At 38.7% G+C, this 19,846-nt stretch overlaps 1 protein-coding gene across 2 annotated transcripts in view; it reads left to right on the forward strand.

Annotated features, from left to right (window-relative positions):
* The window catches only part of ca16b (carbonic anhydrase XVI b), a 155,103-nt gene that overhangs the window by 122,756 nt on the left and 12,501 nt on the right, over positions 1 to 19,846 (forward strand). For both annotated transcript variants that reach the window (XR_003593595.1, XM_028002757.1), the window contains exons 9-18: positions 4,107 to 4,291; positions 7,523 to 7,631; positions 7,754 to 7,803; positions 8,592 to 9,336; positions 10,552 to 10,693; positions 13,878 to 13,969; positions 16,336 to 16,427; positions 19,037 to 19,133; positions 19,262 to 19,344; positions 19,636 to 19,770. Coding sequence is in view for 1 of the 2 variants with exons in the window: in XM_028002757.1 (XP_027858558.1) it covers positions 4,107 to 4,291; positions 7,523 to 7,631; positions 7,754 to 7,803; positions 8,592 to 9,336; positions 10,552 to 10,693; positions 13,878 to 13,969; positions 16,336 to 16,427; positions 19,037 to 19,133; positions 19,262 to 19,344; positions 19,636 to 19,770 (1,730 nt within the window). In the remaining variant the exon portion in view is untranslated. The remainder of the gene's footprint in view (positions 1 to 4,106; positions 4,292 to 7,522; positions 7,632 to 7,753; positions 7,804 to 8,591; positions 9,337 to 10,551; positions 10,694 to 13,877; positions 13,970 to 16,335; positions 16,428 to 19,036; positions 19,134 to 19,261; positions 19,345 to 19,635; positions 19,771 to 19,846) is intronic.

The raw sequence follows: 19,846 nt of genomic DNA on the forward strand, positions 1-19,846 counted from the left end.
AAGAGTCTTTTCTTTCTTTAGGAGTGATATCTCTTGAGGTTGTGATGTGTGGAATATTTTATGTTATTTATCTAGTAAATTTTGCCTTGTAGTTTTAAACGGTGTGAGGGTCATGGCCACTTTCTGAATGGATATTAAATCAAATTAACGTTATGCCACCATTGGAGGCAGCTATTCCATTCAAACATTCAGTTATTTTCTTTTACATTCATGTTAAAGATTTTTGCCCCATTCTTTGCAGAATATTTTTTATGTTACTCACATTGGAGGGGATGGGCTTTTTAATGTCATACCATTGCATCTCAGACTTTGGCACTGACTCGAATTAAGACACTCCTAAGCCTTCATTCTGCAAGCAGTTTTTAGGACTTGTTGGTATACTGTGGATTATTGATTTGCTGCATAGCAAAAAGTGAATTTATGCTTAAAGTAGCAAATGTATTGCCAGACATCTCCTATGGGATTTTATAGTCAAAGGTATAATTCTCACAAGACTTTTTTCTTTTATTTTTTTGCTAAATGTGAGACAGGTCTTATGTGGTGTTTGCTAAGCAATGGTTTCATACTTGGATCTCTCCTACTGGATGCCATTTTTGTCCAGTTTCTTACCTATTGTTGGCTCAAGAAAATTTACCCCAACTGATACAATTGAGGCCTGCAGTGGTAGGTGGTCCATGAGCCCTTTAAAACATTTTGGTTCTCTGACCATTCCTGAGAAGCTTTCACAACGATCTTCTTGGATTCCCAATGACTTTCTGACACATTTCTTAATTTATTTATGTGTTGCTTTTGAATTATTTTACCCTATTTCATATTGTCAGATATGTTCTATTTATGTAAGTGAGAAGATCCTTGGTTTGATTCTTAATTTTTTTTTGGGGGGGGGGAGGGGATTTTGATTTTTAAGATGCTTTTTGTGTTCATTTAGATTATTAAATCTGGTGATCTGAATCATTTAAGTGTAACAGAAACCCAAAATTTAAGAAAGTTAATTGCTCATTTACAGTGAGTATGAAACAAAGTTAGGAAAGTTGTTGTATTTTTAGGATAAACATATATTGAAAGAACCAACAGGCAAACTTATCTTAAAGAGTTCAGGGAGACATTAGTACATCTAATGTTACAAAGACTCAAGTCTATTGTGAATTAATTAAAAACTAAAGAAAATAACAAGATCAATTACCTTTAATCTATAGGAGAAACAAGCATTTTCAAGTCTAAGATACACTTTGTGTATTAACATTAATCAAAAGATCAGTACCGTTTCTAAAATAGAGGGAGGTTATTTTAATGGTGTAATTCATACTTATTTTAATCTAAGAGAATAGGTTAAAAAGGGGGGAAAACAAACATGGCAAACCCAAACCTTCGAAGCCACAAGGAATCTGCTTTTGTTAAGAGATGGCAGCAAATAAAATAGTGGCTGCTTCCAGCCATGAGTTTTGGTTTAGTATATATCAGTGGTTTCTTTTCTACTACAGATTTTAGAATATCCTGGAGATTCTTCACTTTGGATTTGAAACTGATAAGCACACTTGGAAAGAAGTCATAGAAGGTCGTCAAAGTCATGAGTCTTGCAGAGTCAAAGTCAGACCACTTATTTTGGGCCACAATCAAAACAAGCATTATCACAACCGCAGTCCATTAAGGCTGATCAAGACTTGTGACTAGCTTTGGGTCTGGCGTCTTTGATGGAGAAAACTTTTTCTTTAGAATTTCTTCTGAGGCGTCTTAGAGAGGAGTCATCCTGGGCGACTGATCAGCCAATTAGAAGTGGATTTTGATGTTATGAGCTGATGAGGGAGGAAATATTATGTTACAAATTGAGACTTCCTTTTATATCAGCTAAGAGACCAAGGTTGAGTGAAGCAGAATATCAGCGTTAGACTAAGTCACATTGACTGATTTTTATATAAGCAAAACAGTTCAACAGGAGCTTGGAAGGTCAGAAAAACTATTATTTTAAGAAAGTCGATCTAACAGGTGAACTAAAAATTAATAGACTTGATCATGTGGCCCACCTGGCATCACTGATGTAGGCAACAGAGTAAAGAGTTCCATGAAAGAATTTTGATGTGGTCGTTGCTACAGTTTTTAAGTATAAAGCCTTGTTTTTTGCAACAATGTTAGATTTAGAGAAAAGTTGTTTTTGTCAAAGTAGATGCTTTTATTTTTAGCATGCGTCACTTTGTTGTTCTTTCCATCTGCTGACTGATTAAAAAATGTCTGATATAGTGGAAAATGCCAAGCACAATTTAAAAGACTCCAAGGCCGAGCATCTTTCCATTAGATGTGTTGTCTTTGTTGACTCCAAAAAAGATTTAGGTGAAGAGAAGCAGCAAATTCTGACTTCAGAGCTTTTAAAACCAAAGCAGGTTTGGTATTTTGTTTTGTATTTTAAAAAAATGACTCAGACAGGCAGTTTAGACTAAAGTTGTATCTCGAGCAAGAGCTTCATATGATCATAAAACAGGTGCTGTAGTTACTGTGTTGGTGTTTATCCCTTAGATGATTTCGCTGCAAAGTTTAGAAAAATGCTAGTGTATGTTTAAATCAGATGTGTCCCTTTCTTCGTGTTTTCAGATAAGTTCATGTTCCCCGGCATCATTCCCACGTCTGCTCACGGTCTGCTTTGAAACATATCGTACAGTTTTCAGAAGCGATACGCCGTGGAGCAGCATTGTTGACAACAGTCATTTCATCCTCCTCATTGTAAATGCTGCCAGGAGAAAGATTCGCGCTTTGCTCTTCTCTGCTCTGAGTGGTGTTGCAGGAGGAGATCGAAGCTTTAGAGATTATTTTTGTGAGGTTAGAGTATGCATTGCATAAATTCACACATGAATGGTATGATGTAATTTGCATTTTTGTAATACTGACTTCGATAAAAGATTTACATTTTTGGTTCCTTATGCTGACTACTTTATGCTAATCATATTTAGCCTCAATAGATCTTCTGCAACAGTTCTTGGAATCAGAAAATGAGTGATGTCAGTGGATCAGTGAGGTTTAAAATTAATCCGTTGCTGTCGTGTTTACTGATAAATTCAACACAAGTTGCGTGTTTTTTTTTTTTTTTTGTTTCCCAGACGCAGGCAACACGACAATATATTTTAAAATGCAAAGCGGGAGCTGATGAAAAGCTTTCCAGAGAGTTATTAATACTCTGGTGTTAATTGTAAAAAGAGAGGTGATTTTCAGGACAGTAATGATTCAGCCTCCAAAACCATAGTGACATCTTCAGCTGCTATTAAATTATTGTTCTTGAGCTACTGAACCTGACAGCGAACATCCGACAGGTTATGATGCATTTCGCACCTGTCACACCTAATCAACACCCTGAGATTTTCTTCCTCTTGTTTTTTTTTCTTCTCCCCTGTGTGCCTTTGACTGATTCCCTTCCCTCCCTGTCTTTCTTTCTTCTCATCTCTCACATGTCATGGTGCATAATTTGCGTCTCAGTCTCACTGTGCAAATGGGGAAAATTGTGGTGACAATTTCAATTTGGCAGAAACTCTAAGAGCACATAGTCATTTGACACCAGTTTCTGATTGCTACTGCCCTGATGTGCAGAGAGGCTTGTCCAGATAGTCTCTTGCTCATACTGATGGAGGCTTGTGTCAATGTCCATGCTGCAGCCTACACTGCCACCTTGAGGAGGAACAATGCTTGCTTTTTTTTTTTTCTTCATTCTTCTCACACAAAATGCTTTGACCTATACAGAGCAACATCCAAATGAGAAAATAATCAAAAGTAGGTTTATTCTGTATGTTTGTAGCATTAAAACTGTTGGAGCTTTTGCATCTGAAATGTATGAAATACATAACAAAGTTAGGACTTATAATGTACATTTTGGAGACTGGTTTTGACCACAGTCTAGCCAATAGAAGGGTTTTTATTATTAGTTTTCAAATATGTTTTTATTATTTAGAGGTTTCTCTTTTAAAATAGCCAAGCTACTCAGCCTTTTCACAAAACTCATTTTGCTAAAGTATTCATCCTAATGTGTATTTTTTGTTTATCTCGTTGTACTTTCTTTCCCCTTCTTCTTTTTTTGGGCTCCTTTAATGCTGCCTTCTTTTCATATTTTTCTTTTTATTCTGGACCAGTGTGCAGCAGTGCCCCAGTGAGCATGAAGATCCAACCGCTGAATGAGACAGCCTTGATGGTGAGCTGGGAACGACCTCTGACCATCTACCACCCCCCCATCACCAGCTACATGGTCTCCTACAGCTGGGTGAAACGGGACGTAGCAGATGAAAAGACTTTTTTAAAGACAGGAGACCAGAGCATGGTAAGAGTTATCAGAAATCACCAAATTGTTTTCTAACTTAGTAGATTGTTTTTATTTATGTTTTTTTGCTTGCATTGTTGTATTTTTTATTCTGCAATTATTTAATTGGATTTATTTCAATAATATTTATAATCATTTATTTATTATATCTTTTAAATTATTAGCACAATTTCAGTTTTTTTTTACTTTTTAGTTTTATTCTTACTTCTTTTATCTTATTTTTCAGTAGCTGTTGCTTGAACAGCTCTGATTTGTGTGCAGAGGCTCAGATGCATCTGTCAGGATGAGACGCTGGCCGGATCAGTGACAGTGTGTAAAAGGGGAGACAGGTTGTGATGAACTCTGCATGTGGCTGTTGCTTGATATGAGGACCCAGACGCTTCCCCTGTCACTCACCTGTCTAACAATAGAAACACGGGCCTGTCGCAGACGTTGACGCGTCACAACTGATATACGTATAATGAGCTGACAAAAGCCCTTGTGGCCTTTACCCAGATGCAACGCTTGTCCCGTCTTCTGTTGTTGTTTTGGTTTGTTTGTGTTTTTGTTTTGGCATTAATTTAAATTTTGAAGAAGACTGTGAAGTCGGGCACCATGTAGCAGGGTCAGAAAGTTAATCCAGACCAAAGCCGTGCAAACAAAAGCAGTCTTTACACTTTTGTTTTACCAATGCGGACAGTCGATGAGAAGAAAAAAAAAATCTACAGTGGTTGTTGGCCTCAGAGGCAGCTCACCACAGACTTTATTTAATAACAAATGCAGAGCAAATGTAATCTTTAAGATCTGTGATCCACTGATCACTTAACTCATCTCTGCTGCCTTAAACATTGGAATACTTCTTTAGTTCTTACTGTATCATTCCTCTAAGACATTTGCTGTGTCTACAGAAATAAATCCTCTCTCTGTTGGAAGCTGCACCTACTGGGATGTTCTTTTTCACACAATATAGCCTTCTCTCCGGTCATACATCTTTCCATTTCTGAATATCAAACACCCAGCTGTGCATTTCTTCAAGGCCTTCTGACCCCCAGCTGTCTCCGTAGTTTGCATGACTGCCTCTTTAGATATAAACAGAGCCAGGTCAAAACAAGCACCTACTAGTTCAGAATGGTGGGATCAGCTCCCTGGTGACACGGGTACCTCCAAACTGGTCATGCATTTCAAAATACACGGTTGCCATTGCCACGGGTTGGATGCTGGTGAGGCATCTTGCACACTTGCTGCTTCTGTGGCTCTTTTTTGGTACGGAACGCTGCACAGAGAGGTTATGATCTGAAGGAAGGCACTCAATAATCCCTTGTAGTTGAAGCCATGCAGGACCTTCGTTTCCAAATGAAACACAAAATTCATTCTTTTTTCTTCTTCACTTTCATCTTAAAAGAGAACGTTTTCTCTGTACTCTAAATCAGATACTTATGATGTTCTCTCTGGTTCAGGAGTGGCTCAACACGTCTTATCTCTGTGTTTTTAGCAGCTTTTTCCACCCTGCACTTTTCTTCCACCCAACTTTCCATTGATATGTTTTGATAGATCATTTTGTGAACCACAGTCTTCTTCAGCAGATACTTCTATCAGCCAGAACGTTTAAATCTTGGGCATGTGTCGTTAAATTGAGCAGCGGCATTTGCCAAATTAGGGAAATGTAGTTATGCAGTGGCTTAAGGACATCCGAGTCAATATTTTGGATTGGCAGTCATTAAGCCATAATGTCAGTCCCAAAGAAAATTGGCAGGCACAGATGAAGAGGTGTGTTTGAACAAGACATAAAAGCTGACTCAGTTACAACAGCTATGTCTGGAGGAATGGGGCAAAATTTCAACAAACTAATAATCTGTTTTTTCTGTTGAAGGAAGAGAATTTTTTAAAACAAGTTTACAGGAAATGTGTTGATTAGTATCCAGATTCCAGGTTTGATGGATCCATTGGAGATTTTCCTTATACCATGTCCATTCTAAAAGGGAAAAATAGTTTTTAATATTTATAGATTCTTGTGAGAAGTGAGGGAGATGTAATTTAAAAACATTTTCAAACCGGCTAATTGAACTATTTAGTGAGGAGAAAAAAGGATTTTACTCCCAGCTTTTTTCCATGCTGCTCATCTTTATGCTGCATGTCTTAAAAAATGCCTAGCGGGGATCTTTGACTTAGAATCTAGTCACTAAAGCTTAGAAGTGATGGACAACTAAGTTAAAATGAATATGCAAAAAGGCTTCTTGCTGTCAAGGATGGCCTTACAAATTAAGTTAATGCTATGCTCAGCTAAAGATGGATTAATATTTATTTCCTTTCCCTTAGATATGTGCACCCTCAGAAGTCTGTCTGGCTCGCCAACACATCCAGAAACCTGCCACAAGAATGGCTCCGGCTGATTTTAAACATAGAAAACATTTCAGTTTAAATCTCCCTCTGCTGGTTACTCGCTACCACCGGCAATTTGCAGCAACATTTAGTGACCTTTTAGTTCTCCATCAAGCCCACTGCGCCCTGGGGTTGTCTGGCACAATCGTCATATCTCCGCAGTCTTGGTCTTCATCCTCTGTTTTTCGAGGCCTCGTCAGAAAACACAAGAAGGCAGAGTCTTCTCTATTAGAGCTGCTATACCGTGGAGAAGCTTGTGTAGGCGTGAGATATGAAGGAGAGTCAGTTCTTAAAGCTTGCATTTGAAGGTTGTTTTGTGAGTTAAACAACATGGTGGTACAACTGGAGAATTTTGAGCCTGGTTGCTGACTATTGCTATTCTTCTAAGCAGACTTTTATTTAATAAGTCATTTTTTCCCAAAATATCTTTGATTGACTATATGTTTATATTCTAACTTTGCTTCAAACAGATGATTAAAAGAATTATTACTGTGTGCATGCGGTGCTGTGTGGCAGTATCATATTAGTTCACTTCTCTCTCAGTTGGCAGTCTCTTATTGTGCCCACTTTCATTTCCATTTCAATTTTCTGTTTTCTGTCCCTGGAAACTTAATCTGAATTATTCTACACAAAAAAAAAAAAAGAACTGGCTCTGCTACAGCACAAGCAATCACCCATCCAATTTTGTGGACAATTTTATTGTAACTATATCCATCTGTGAACAATATCAAATTAGACAGGAAAATGATTGAAGCTTAGCATAATATATTTTCACTTTAGGCATCAGATTCCACTCTTTCAAATGTAATTTAGCTACTTCTTCAAAATAATTTTTCCTTGTTGCAAATGTGTTCTTGTTTTGTCCCTTTGCAGAAAGCGGTCATTACTAACGTGTCGCCAGACCTGCTCTACCTGTTCAGGGTGCAGGCAGTGTGTCAGCATGACCTACGCAGTGACTTCAGTCAGACGCTGCTGTTCAGAGGTTCGCAGTTTAATCCCTGAAGTGCTTCACTCGCTCTGCTGGCTAGATTTGAACTTTCTTTATGTCAAACACATGTGATTATTTTTTTAAAAGCTTCTCAACTTTTCTTCTGTCTTCTCTAGCAAATACAACAAGGATCTTTGAAGGATCTCGCATTGTGAAGACTGGGATGGTGAGTTGGCCCGAAGACGCCTGTGCAAATTAATATTTATGCTAAAAGCTGGGATCTTACACTGTCTCGATTGGCGAGAAATATTTGTACTTCCAGACTTTGTTTAATGTTCTACTGTCTCATTCATCCATCCATCCATTTATTCTTCTATCCATCTATCCATCCATTCATCCATCCATCCATCCATTCATCCACCCATTAAACTGTCATCCTTCCGTGCACCTCCAACCATCCAAACTTTTGTCCATACTTCCATTTCAGCCGTCCATCCATTCATTTTTCCATCCATCCCTCTAACCCTCCATGCCGCCATCTGTTCAAATCAAATTAAAAATGTATTTTTTTGGTCTGGCTTTTTCTTCAACTTCTGTAATTTTGTCTTACTTTATTCACATATTCTTTTTTTAATTTATAAAAGTAACCATTTTTAAATTATATATTTAGTTATTAATACCCCAACTAATCAATTTATCTAGTTTGTAGCATTACCTTAGATTTCATCATCAATAAAATGTCATTTTATAATTTAAGAGTTTTACAATTCCAGACTTTTATTTGTGTTTATGTTGTTTATATACTGATCCTTTATGTACCTAGCTTAATGAGAGTCTATAGTGTATGTAGCAATATTTGCCATTAATACAGATTGAACATTTGTATTTGTACCTTTACAATAAGCCAAATAAAAAGTGGAAACCTCTGAAATTTAGTTATGAAAAATGTGAAGGAACCCTATAAAATGTCTGTTGATGTTTAACCACATCTGTGTTTTTGCCTTTCCTACTCAGCCCACAATATCCCCAGCTTCATCTGCAGACATGGCTCCCATCAGCTCCGGCTCGTCCACCTGGACGTCCTCTGGCATACATTTCTCCCTCGTCTCAATGGCAACAGGGATGGGCCCCTCCTCCAGCGGCAGCCAGGCCACAGTGGCATCAGTGGTGACCAGCACCTTGCTGGCAGGCTTGGGCGTCGGTGGTGGGGTGATCTCCTCCTTGCCCAGCTCTGTTTGGCCCACGCAGACTCCTCCCGCCAGTCAGAACCCGACACATCCATCCACCCCACCTTCGAAGCCCAGCACTGAGCAGGCGGCGGGTCAGGGTGCCGAGAGCGAGAAGCAGGCAGAGGACAAACCGGCCGCGGGTGAGGGGGAGGAGAAGGAGGAAGAGAACGGCGAGAAAGAGGAAGAAGAAGAAGAGGAAGAAGAGCTGGAAAAAAGGAAAAAGGACAAGAATTCACCTGATAATGAGGAGAAGCAGGCCAACAGCACAGTGTCCAAAGAGCCTTTAATCCCTACCCCCGCATCCACAGCCAAAGAGAAAGGAAAGGGCAATTCGACAGCCGACGCCGAACCTGCAAGCTCTGGTGACGACCGCTTGGTAAACGAGGAGAAGAGACCCACTGAAGTAAACACGCTATCCACTCAGGAGCCACATAATGACAGCGCAGAGATGCAAATTCCCCAGAGCTCCACCGTATCTCCAAAGAATAGAAGTGATGGAAAGGGTCAATGGCCATTTTCCGTCCACACTGGTGAGCACATCTCTTTCTTCCAAACACATCTGAAGCCCCTTTAAACAGAGAGGGGTGAAAGCAAAAATCTCTTTGATCAAGTCTGTTTCTTTTGTAGCCAGCTTCGTTACTAGGAGACACTTTTCCAAAGAAGACTTCTGCAAACACTACTAACATCTACGAAGGCCAATTTAGTAGAACAAATAACTTGACACAAGACAGTAAATACACTAGTTACCATCTCAGTCAAAAACAAAGCTCCAGGCTTTTGTGTCACTACAACAGAGAGGCCTGAAGGAAGAAGACGACTGTCTGCCAGAGGGATTCTGCCTCAAGGAATTCCTTTAAGCATATTTCAAAAGAGTTCGCTTCAAGGCAGAGCTTTTATGAAATTTTATCTTTTTTTCTATCACAGTGTTGGAAATGATAAGTTTCTTGAATCCCAGAATGTCAGAAAGTCGATTGCATACGAGGTTTCCTCAATAATGCGATTTGCATGAGGGTACGAAACAATTCGCAGCGTGAGTTTGAATCTAAAGAATGAAAAAAGAGGGAAAGCAGAAGTTTGGGGTTCAAATCTTTTATTAATTAATCCCATTGTTTATTCATTTCTCAGGATGTGTGTTTATTCTCCCCATGATATCACAAGCATCCTATCACAGAGTGTGTGTACATGTGGGGTTTGGACATGCTATTTATATAAACAGATGACAATAATAATTTGAGGAAATTTATTTTACTTTATTGAACATTGCAAATTTACCCCGACACAGATTTTGATTATAATAATAAAAACACAGTTTTTTTTTAAATTCTTTGTGGCTTCATTTCTGTAGTCTTGGAGAGGCAGTTTTTAATTTTTTCATGGCCAGAGAAAACTAAAAACTTTCCAAATAATGTCAAAGTTTAAATACTTTAAAATTTTAAAAGCTTAGTTTACCCTTACACCAGTAATTATTGGACAGTCAGGCAATGTCCAGTAATTAAGCTATTTTAATTATACTATTAAGTCATACTGGTACTTATATATTTTAATAATAAAGTTTTTTTTTTTGTTTGTTTTTTTATCTACGTAAAACAAGTAACATTTCTATGGTTTGTTTTTTTGGGCTTATATTATAATGTATGTAGATAATTCATCCCACTCCTTACCAAAGTTCTTCTAAATGCTGTTTTTCAACATGATGTGTATTTTCTAACTTGTTCAAACATCTATTCCTAAACATCATTTCCTAGATCAAACCATCTTGTCCAACGTGACGCGGACTCCTCCTCACCCAGGAATGGGCCGGATGGTGTGGATCGTTCCCCTGGTGGTGGTGTCTGCTCTCACTCTGCTGTGCCTCGTCATGCTGCTGATCGTGATGGTCTACTGGAGGTAAGGCACAGTTCAATAAGCATTGCGTAACTTCATTACAAAGGCTCAGTGATTCTGAGAAAAGTGTTTGTTCAAACACTTACATGTCAGTGATCAAGTGCTTTTACAACACTTGTCTCGATTTGATGGAAGCCTGACTGAAGCATGCCTTCTTCAGAGGTATGAAAGACCGATCGGCCCCTCACCCACACTGCCTCCACTCTCCTTTCACACAATATGCAGAGTGACAGCCCCTCATGCATTCCTGAGTCTTTCCAATCAGCACAGCGCAGTCTGGGCGTGTTCTTTAAAGGCACATGCATCAATCTTGTGGCTGAAAACACCCCACTACCGCCTTCACCTTCCACACACAGCACCATCACCCAACTGGGTGAAAGAGAAAGAGACCTGAAGGCCCTACAGCTCCAGCCCAGGTCCCAGCTGTGTCTTCATCTGCTGAGCTAATTTCCAGCCATGCCATTGGAGCTCCAGTAATTACACAGGCCAGGCCACTAGCACATGTCGGATGGTGGTTAATGAGAAACAAATATCGCTGCGGACCACTTCCTCAGTCGGTGCCAGACATATTTACTGCTGCTACTTTGTGGAAGATTATATTTGTTTCTACTCTCTCTTTTTTTTGGATAGAACTGCTCTGTTAGATTACTACACCAAATGTTTATAGCACCTTACTGTGGCAGATAATAAAGTTGTGATATAAATAAAAGCCTGGCTATCAGCTCCAGGGAGGTGCAAAAAAAGAAGAAAAAAAAAGCGACAGCTGGAAAAGAGGCGACTGTGGCGGATTCAGTCGGTGGATGAATTAGTGAGAGTTGTGGTATTTGAGTAGAAACGCAGGGGCAGCTTTGAGATTACAGCAGCTGTTGTTGTGACAACTCCGACAGTTCACAGACAATGGCTGCTTCCCCTGGGGAAAAGGCCATGATGGAGGATAAAATTCACACTCTCTTAACTCTTCATCTTCACTGTAGCCTCTTGGTGATCAAGCGCAGATTAAAGCTAAAGTTACTCGGATTACAGAGACTTCTGATGTTTTTTTTTGCACAAACGCAAAAATAAATATTTGGAAACTCTGGAAAAATAAGCACTTCTGTGAATAAGTCTTTACCCACTGCAGGTTTGTCCTGAAAAGCAAAAATTACCTTGTTTGAGATTTTCAAATAAATTTTAATATTGAACAATGATAACCTGAGTAAATACAAATTGCAGTTTTCAAATGGTTTCAATTAATAAGCACAAAAAAACTAATCTAATCTAGTAATTACCCCCTGAACCTAATAACTGGTTGTGCCACACTTAGTGACAGCAGCTGCTATTAAGTATTCACAATAATTGGTAATTACTTGTTTATGTCCCTGTGAAGGAAATTTTCCAGAAGATCTCCAAAGCAACCACTTTTAAGCATTTTGAAACCCGAACAAATTGTTTAAGGGCCCAGCATCTCAATCAAATTTAAGTCTGGACTTGGACTAGGCCAATCCTATTTCAATTTGCCTTTCTTTTGGAGTTTTTAAGCAATTTTAGGGTGGACATGCTGGTGTGTTTTTGGATATTTGTTCTGCTGCTATAACTCAAGTGCACTTGAGCTTAAAGTCACAAACTGATGCTTCAGAATTAGAAATACTTCATTAAACCCTTTGCAAAAATCCTCATTTTAGTTGGACATCCTCCCTCAGGATTTCAGGATTTTCTGCCATAGAGCAGAATTCCTAGCTCCATCAATTATGGCCAGTCATCCGGGTCCTGAAGCAGCAATCCAGCTTTAAGACTTTTACCTTACCTGAATTTTAGAGCAAATATAACTGGAAAACATTCTGCTCCATTATAAATGAAACCATAATTTCAAAATGATGTATTTCCTCAGGTCTTCTTTGTCTCATATAAAAATTTGTTTGATGATGAATGCGTCAAAGCAAAAACAGAAACACTGTGAGGGGAAACACTTTTTCACAGCACAGACGCTAGGGACATGTAACAGCATTGTCTTATTTTTAATTTAGCTTTCTTCAGTCAGTCTTAGGTTATAGACCTATCCACAGTGGAATTAATTGCTGAGGTTAGGATGCACATCTGGAAGCTTCTGGTGCTCGAGGTGCCTGTAGAAGATTCTGACATATGTCGAAACGAGAACAAATCCCAGCCCTTGTTAGCACCTCGCCGTGGCTGATGCCTTTGCTGCGCGGAGGGCCTCTGTTTAATCCCAGTTCCCGCTCCCTCTAAGTCAACTCCTCAGCAGCTCTGGGAGCCAGTCAGTCAGGAGATGTTGACAATGCTGCTTAGGTAGCTGGACCACATCTGCACTCCAAGGGAGCCATTAAACGGGGAGGCAGTGACGCAAATCTGTGGAAACTCTCCTCCCCCATTTGTCTCTCCTCTCTCCCCTCCTCTTTTTTCCCCTCCATCATCTGAATACCAGGGCCCCTCTTTTTTGTTTTTTGTTTCATCTTTCCTTAACAATGACAAGCATCTGCTCCCTCCTCTACTCCAAGTCCAGGTAGGGATAACTTATGGAAATACTAGCAGAAAATCTTAGGACTTTTGTGAATTTATTGATATACATTATGTGTTATATGAGACTGTGGGTCTGCACGGTGTGCAGGACTTAAATTATTCCCCTTTCACTGTTTTCAGTCTTGTTAGAATTGTAGATTTTTTTTCCTCTGGTCTCCTATGGTGGAGAAGGCTGTCTTGAATGTTGAATATATTAACCCTAAAAATTGCCCTTTCAGAGAGCTGAAACATCAGCTGCTAAATAATGTAGGCTTTCTTAAAAGATCATGACTTATGGCAGTTTTTCATTTTGCAAACTTTCAACCTTGGATTGTTTAAAATGTTTCTTTTAAAATTGTGCAAAAAAAGTTTTGAAGGCTAAGTTTGTCTGACAAATAGGATTGGATTCCAAAATAATGCACCTCAATGTTGATTTAATTATTGTCAAGAGTGAAATGTATATTTGAGGCTTCAATGTACGTAGTTTAACCCATCTGTGCTATGTGCGATCAGCCATGTCACAGCTACTCCTGGGTTTTCATTAGCACCTGTCACTTTCTTCAATATTTCTATGCTAATGTCGGCAGAGCACATCTGAGGATAGCTTCCTAATACACTTTAAAGCATCATTTGTGATGATGGTGTGGATTTACTTTGCTGTGGTTACGAGTCTTATCTCTCTGTGGCCCTGCAGGAGATTTTTCCAGACGGCTCATTTCTATGTGGAGGAGAGCAGCTCTCCACGGGTGGTGGCCAATGAGAATATCCCAATCATCCCTATACCAGGTATGACATGTTTTTTTTTCCCCTTCAAAATATGGCAAAGTAATTCAAGTTTGTTTGTTTTTTTGTAGTTTTTTTAGATACTTCCAAAGCAAGTATACTAGAGGAATTCTAATGTAAAAACAATGGATTAAACCAAGGTGCATAAAGGTTTCTATACAGACGTTAAAAAAAGCATTGAAAGGCATAGAATTTGCTTTTAGCATTTTCTAACATTGAAGACATATAGAAAGTAATATATATATATATATATTTTGATGCTTTATTTATTTATATATATATATATAAATAAATAAAGCATCAAAATCTGACTTTCTGTAAATAAACTCCATGGAGGCAATACATTTCTGTATTCAATCTAACTGCAGGTTGTTCTCCTGTACTAACTTCTGGTTACGTCTGTTTGTTTTTTTTTCTCATGAGTCTACTTGATATTTTGAGAAATATATATGTAGAAAGAATAATAGGATAAAACAATAACCACTAGAAGACAGGTTTGAGATATCAAACTTTTTATTGACCTAATCCAACCTGACAACTATTATCACAACAGACAACCTTCAATTATCTGTTATATTATTTCAATTGTCTTGAAATAATATAACATAACAGCTGTCAAAGTAAACTCAAGCTTGAAATACTGATTTATGATATCTATCGTATTAGAATTATGAAACCTCTGTTATTATTGGCATATTGCAAAACAGCAACTATTAGTGAGACATTCAGCCCAACAGTCTCTCAAGATGGTAATGTGATTAAAATGTTCTTTAACACTAAGATCTCATTATTTTGAGATGATGGGAAAATAGAATTACCTTATATCACACTTGAGATCATTTTTATATCATTTTGAGATAACGATATAATAAAAAAAGTAGTCATGACATGATGAGCTCAAAACTCAAGTTATTTCTAGTTATTAGTGTGAGCAAATTGTGTCTACATAATTCATAAGAGTTAAATCAGGTTTTTGACCCACTTGCTGAAAACTTGCACTTATTCAATGTTTGACTGAGAGATTAAAGCATGCTGTTTTTTTGTATGGGGAGCTTTCAATGGCTAAAACACATTGATGCTAAACTGCAAACAAATAAAATAATACACATCCCACTAGCCATTTATATGTGCCTGAAAATGTTATGAGTTATTTGAAACCTTGAATCTACAAATTCCCATTTTTGTATTAGGAGTGAGTGTAATGCGCCAGCTATAATACCTCCAGTTTTCAGAGTGTGTAAAATATTCAAATAATTGTTGGTGAAATGACTAGCGGTAATTTTTTTATAAACTGGTAAAAAGGAAATATACATGATAAAAATAAGTAAGGGGGTTAGCTGTGTTCAAATCAGCTGCATGAAATCTAATGTTTCCTTTCCTCTTTTAACCCATAGAGAATGTCGGAGTCTTGGGAGTCTTGACTCACATTTAAAAAATACCCATCAAGCTGATAAAGGCAGACCTCTACACTGTCTCATTAACGGTTTATAAAGGGCTTCATGCATTACCTTGACACCTTCGTTTGCAGAGTTTCTGTTCATTTACATGTGAAGTGACTCTTTACGTAGCTTAATAGAAGTTGAGTGACTGGCTTTTCTTTGCACTTAATATCCCATGCAGCGGTGCGGTGGCAGCTTGTCGATATCAGACTTTACTTTCCCAGTCTCTTAAAGCTCAGGGACATTCCAGGGCAGTGATAGCAGAGCTAGAGCGCAGCTTATGCCAGCATTTACTTTGCATCCTTTGTTCACTGATTACTCTTTGGTAAACTCTGAATATCTTTGCTCTGCTTGTGTACATTTATTTTATTTTCAAATTTGAAACATAACATGTCATTTAACCATAAATGTGACGACCCATGAGATAAGTTTTAAATACTGAGATCAGCCTTTAAGTCTTACAGTTTCTCTGCATCAGAGCCATTTTGATGAATGACCAGAATAATAAATCAGAACTCACCTTTTACGCTGTGACCACTGAAGCACGTGAGGGCCCCACAGGCCTCAGCTGGGAGGGTGTGTTAGTTAAGACATTGGCTCGACTCAGCAGCCATGACAGCTGAGTCCCCCCGCGCTGTTCTGTGCAACGCCGACCGGCCTCATCACAGATCCCTCATGTGTGATTTGGAGCTGATTTGGCTCAGATGAAACAGATGCTCCCAAAACTGGACATAGGTGTTTGTGGGGTTATTCTGCCAAATGAAATGATAGTTCCTCATTAAAAACAATAACTCTAACTGAGTAGTCTAACATAGCTGATCAGTTTCAATATTTGAGTAAATTAAAAGATTGATGCCTATTTTCTAAAAATCTGTTCCTGATTGTAGTAAACATGTAATGGGCTGAATGTGTTGTATATATCTTCTACAGATGATATGGACGCCATTCCTGTCAAGCAGTTTGTTAAACACGTCATGGAACTTTACAAAAGCAACATGCAAGGTTTTGCGGAGGAGTTTGAGGTAAATTTTCACACTTCATCAATGTTGCCATGGTTATTTACTTTAACCTTTATTTCATACAGTAGTGAATTTACAGATGATGCAAATAGAGTGTTTACAGATACCAAACTGAGCCTCCTAGATTTTTCACAATTTGTCACATTACAACCTAAGAAATCAATGTATCTTATTGAGATTTTACAATGTAAGCACAGCTGGAAGCGATTTGGGTTTTGTTTCTTCTGGCCTTTTATATATAAAGTCTGAAATCCCTGCCCACTTTAGTTTGCAAGACTTCACAGATTGAGTGGAACGTGTATTTTGCCAATAATATTTTAAGTGTTTCCCACAACTTCTTATTTAGATTTATGTCTTGACTTCGACTAGGTCATTCTACAGTGATAAGTTCACACTACAATAATATGATAGTATGAATGTAGGGCATTTAAGTGGAAGCATGAAAGGGTGATTTCCTCGTCTCAAACAATGTGCTGAAACAACAAACCAGCAACAGTGGCGGGTAAGCCACAACAAAAATTTTCGATGGCTTAAAGACAGGTTGCAGCATCAACCTCTAATGAAGATTAAATTAGTTCTGTATAAATGCTTAGATGTGAATGATGATGGAAGTATGTATGCCCCCTATCTTATCCTTCCTTTTGACTCTGGACTGTACTGCTGAGCTTTTGTTCTGTGTTGTGTTGTTGTTGTTGTTATTAAACAAAAAATTAATAAACATATCTACAAAAAAAAAAGATTAGTTCTGTGTTTATCATGCAGGAACATAATGACTGGATTATTTGTTGATCAGGTAGTCTGGGCGTGTCACTGTACCATTCACAAATATTGACAAAAAACACACCAGTTCACACTCACTGTAAAACCACCACCAAAGCCTCATCTTTATCTGGCTGCTACATAATGTTTCCTTAACGTCTCTAACATCATCGGCGGCCATCATCTCTGCTCAATGTGAATCGATTTTTATCAGAGAACAGCATAGATGCTCCCTGGCCCATGCAAGGTGATGACGCCTGTGCCAAATGGTGTGATTGGATACCCTTGCAGGTCATCCAGCACGGCGACCACAGTGATGTAAATGGTTTGGAATGGGCTGTTGCAACATTTTGGTGTCTATCACTTCAATTAAATATGTCAAGAGTTGAGTGGGATTAATCTTCCGCTGACGATGAAACGGTCATCTATGCCGTTCTGTGACTCTTCCAGTCTTGCTATATTTCTATTGCAACCTGAGAACGGCCTGTTTGAATCCTCGCAATGGTGAGGTACTGTTAATTAGTTGGTCGGTTCATCTTCTTTTGATATCAATACATGAGCAGCATGATGAGGAGGTCTGATTGAACCAGGAAATGTAATGGTCGATTCATGGATCAAATACTTGTTGTGAATTCTGTCATTTAAGCATGAAAAAGTAGTGAAACGTTGAATAGTTGAACATGTACATTCATAAGTTTAGAGATTGTCATATTAGGTTCGCCTGTAAAAGCTGTGCTGCATTTTAGATTCATCCTGAAATTTCACCTGAAATTTATATACCTAACTTTTTGTGAGCCATATAAATATGTATTTATGTAAACCCTTTTATTGTTGCTGTGGCTGTTTTTTAGGGTTACCATCCAGCTGGAAATTGAGTCTCTGCCTTCATCTGAGATATTTTATTGTCAAGATTTTCTTCCAGGATTGCACTGTAATTTGAACTGTAATTTTTTCACAATGGCAAGCTTTCAGAGAGGCAAGCTTTCTTCTTGCCTCTCTGCCATGAAAGCAATATTTATAGAGCAAGACAAATTTGTTGTCCTTTTCCCACCTCAGCAGCTCCTCCAGAGTTACCATGCCCACCTTCTTCTCTAACCCATCCTTCCATTTCCCAGATGCTTTAATAGTGAGACTAAAATACACACAAATGGACTCGGTTTTCTTGTTAGCTGACAATTGGTTACACTGGTTTGGGTTTTGTCTGACAAACTGCTGAGTGCAGATTGTGTTTGTGAATTTTTCAAGCTCTGCAAACCAGGTTGCATGTGTACAACAGCTAGGAATCACTGTATTCCTGTGTTTGTATGTGGAGGCACAAAATTTGACCAGATGGTCTGGAGAAAGATGGAGAGAGCGGTCAGAGGGATGGAGGTTAATTAGAGAAGGCTCTTTCTGCTGGTCCTCTGGATGGGAACACATTTTTTTTCTGTGTAACTAGGTTAAGAAAGAAGGCAAAAGCTTCGCCCCCAGAGTATTCCCTCTAATTGGGGTCAGGCGGTGTGAGGCTGGTGTGCATGGTTTCTAAATGCACCAGGATGGAGCCCTGTTTGGAAGTGACTGTATTTTGTGGGTGGGTGATCACACCACGGTGTAGTAGGGGGGAAAATAAGGAACTCTTGCTCTGCTGAAGCGTCTTTGACCATGAAGGCACTGAACTCCTGGAATCTCATTTATGTATGCAAAGCGTTTGGGGGTATAATGTCCTCTTTCAAAAGAACAAGAACAGTATCCCAACAATTCCTGTTCTTACCAGGCAGTCTTTACAGTTTATTGGAAGCCTAGCAAGCTAATACTATTAGCTCCTCTCTTCTTGCTTAATAAAATCCATTTCTGTCTATTTTTTCTCTCCCCAGGAGGTCCAGCGCTCCACAGTCGACTTAAAAATCACTGCAGAACATTCCAATCATCCTGACAACAAGCACAAAAACAGATACATCAACATTGTAGCCTGTGAGTCGGCTGTGAAATCTGATTAGAACGTCTGCCTCTGGGGGATTCAATAATGTTTTTATACCAGGTTTTCATCCTTTTCATAATAAAATATAAAAACGTCCATGCCTCCTTTTTACTTTCTTCAGATGACCACAGCAGGGTGAAATTGCGAGCTTTGGCAGGAAAAGATGCCAAACATTCGGATTACATCAATGCCAACTATGTGGATGTGAGTTCAATTTTTTTTTTTTTTCATTTCACTCATGGCTACTTTAGATGTTTTATTATTTTTTATTAATGCAGGTTTCAGCTTGGTTATCAGAGCATGAGCTGTGAAAGAATCATTCCCACTGTGGAACACCATGTGGCAGTTTTATTTAGGATATCAAGCAAGGTGTCAAAGCTGCAAAATTGTATCCAGCATGTATTTCTGATATCAAATCGGCTACATATTTCTTCTAGTTCGTGGGAATAATGTATTATAAGGATTGCATCTTATCAGCAAATAATCCCATTTCAGGGCTACAACCGTCCCAGGGCTTATATCGCTGCTCAGGGTCCCCTCAAGTCTACGTTCGAGGACTTCTGGAGGATGGTGTGGGAGCAGAACACAGGAATCATTGTCATGATAACCAACCTGGTGGAAAAAGGGAGGGTAAGGTCACCCTATTTACTCCCACACCAGAGACGTCCTGGCTCTCAGACATGCGCCGCTCACACTGCTGTTTGGC

This window comes from Xiphophorus couchianus, chromosome 20 (genome assembly GCF_001444195.1).
Source record: "Xiphophorus couchianus chromosome 20, X_couchianus-1.0, whole genome shotgun sequence".
NCBI lineage: Eukaryota > Metazoa > Chordata > Actinopteri > Cyprinodontiformes > Poeciliidae > Xiphophorus > Xiphophorus couchianus.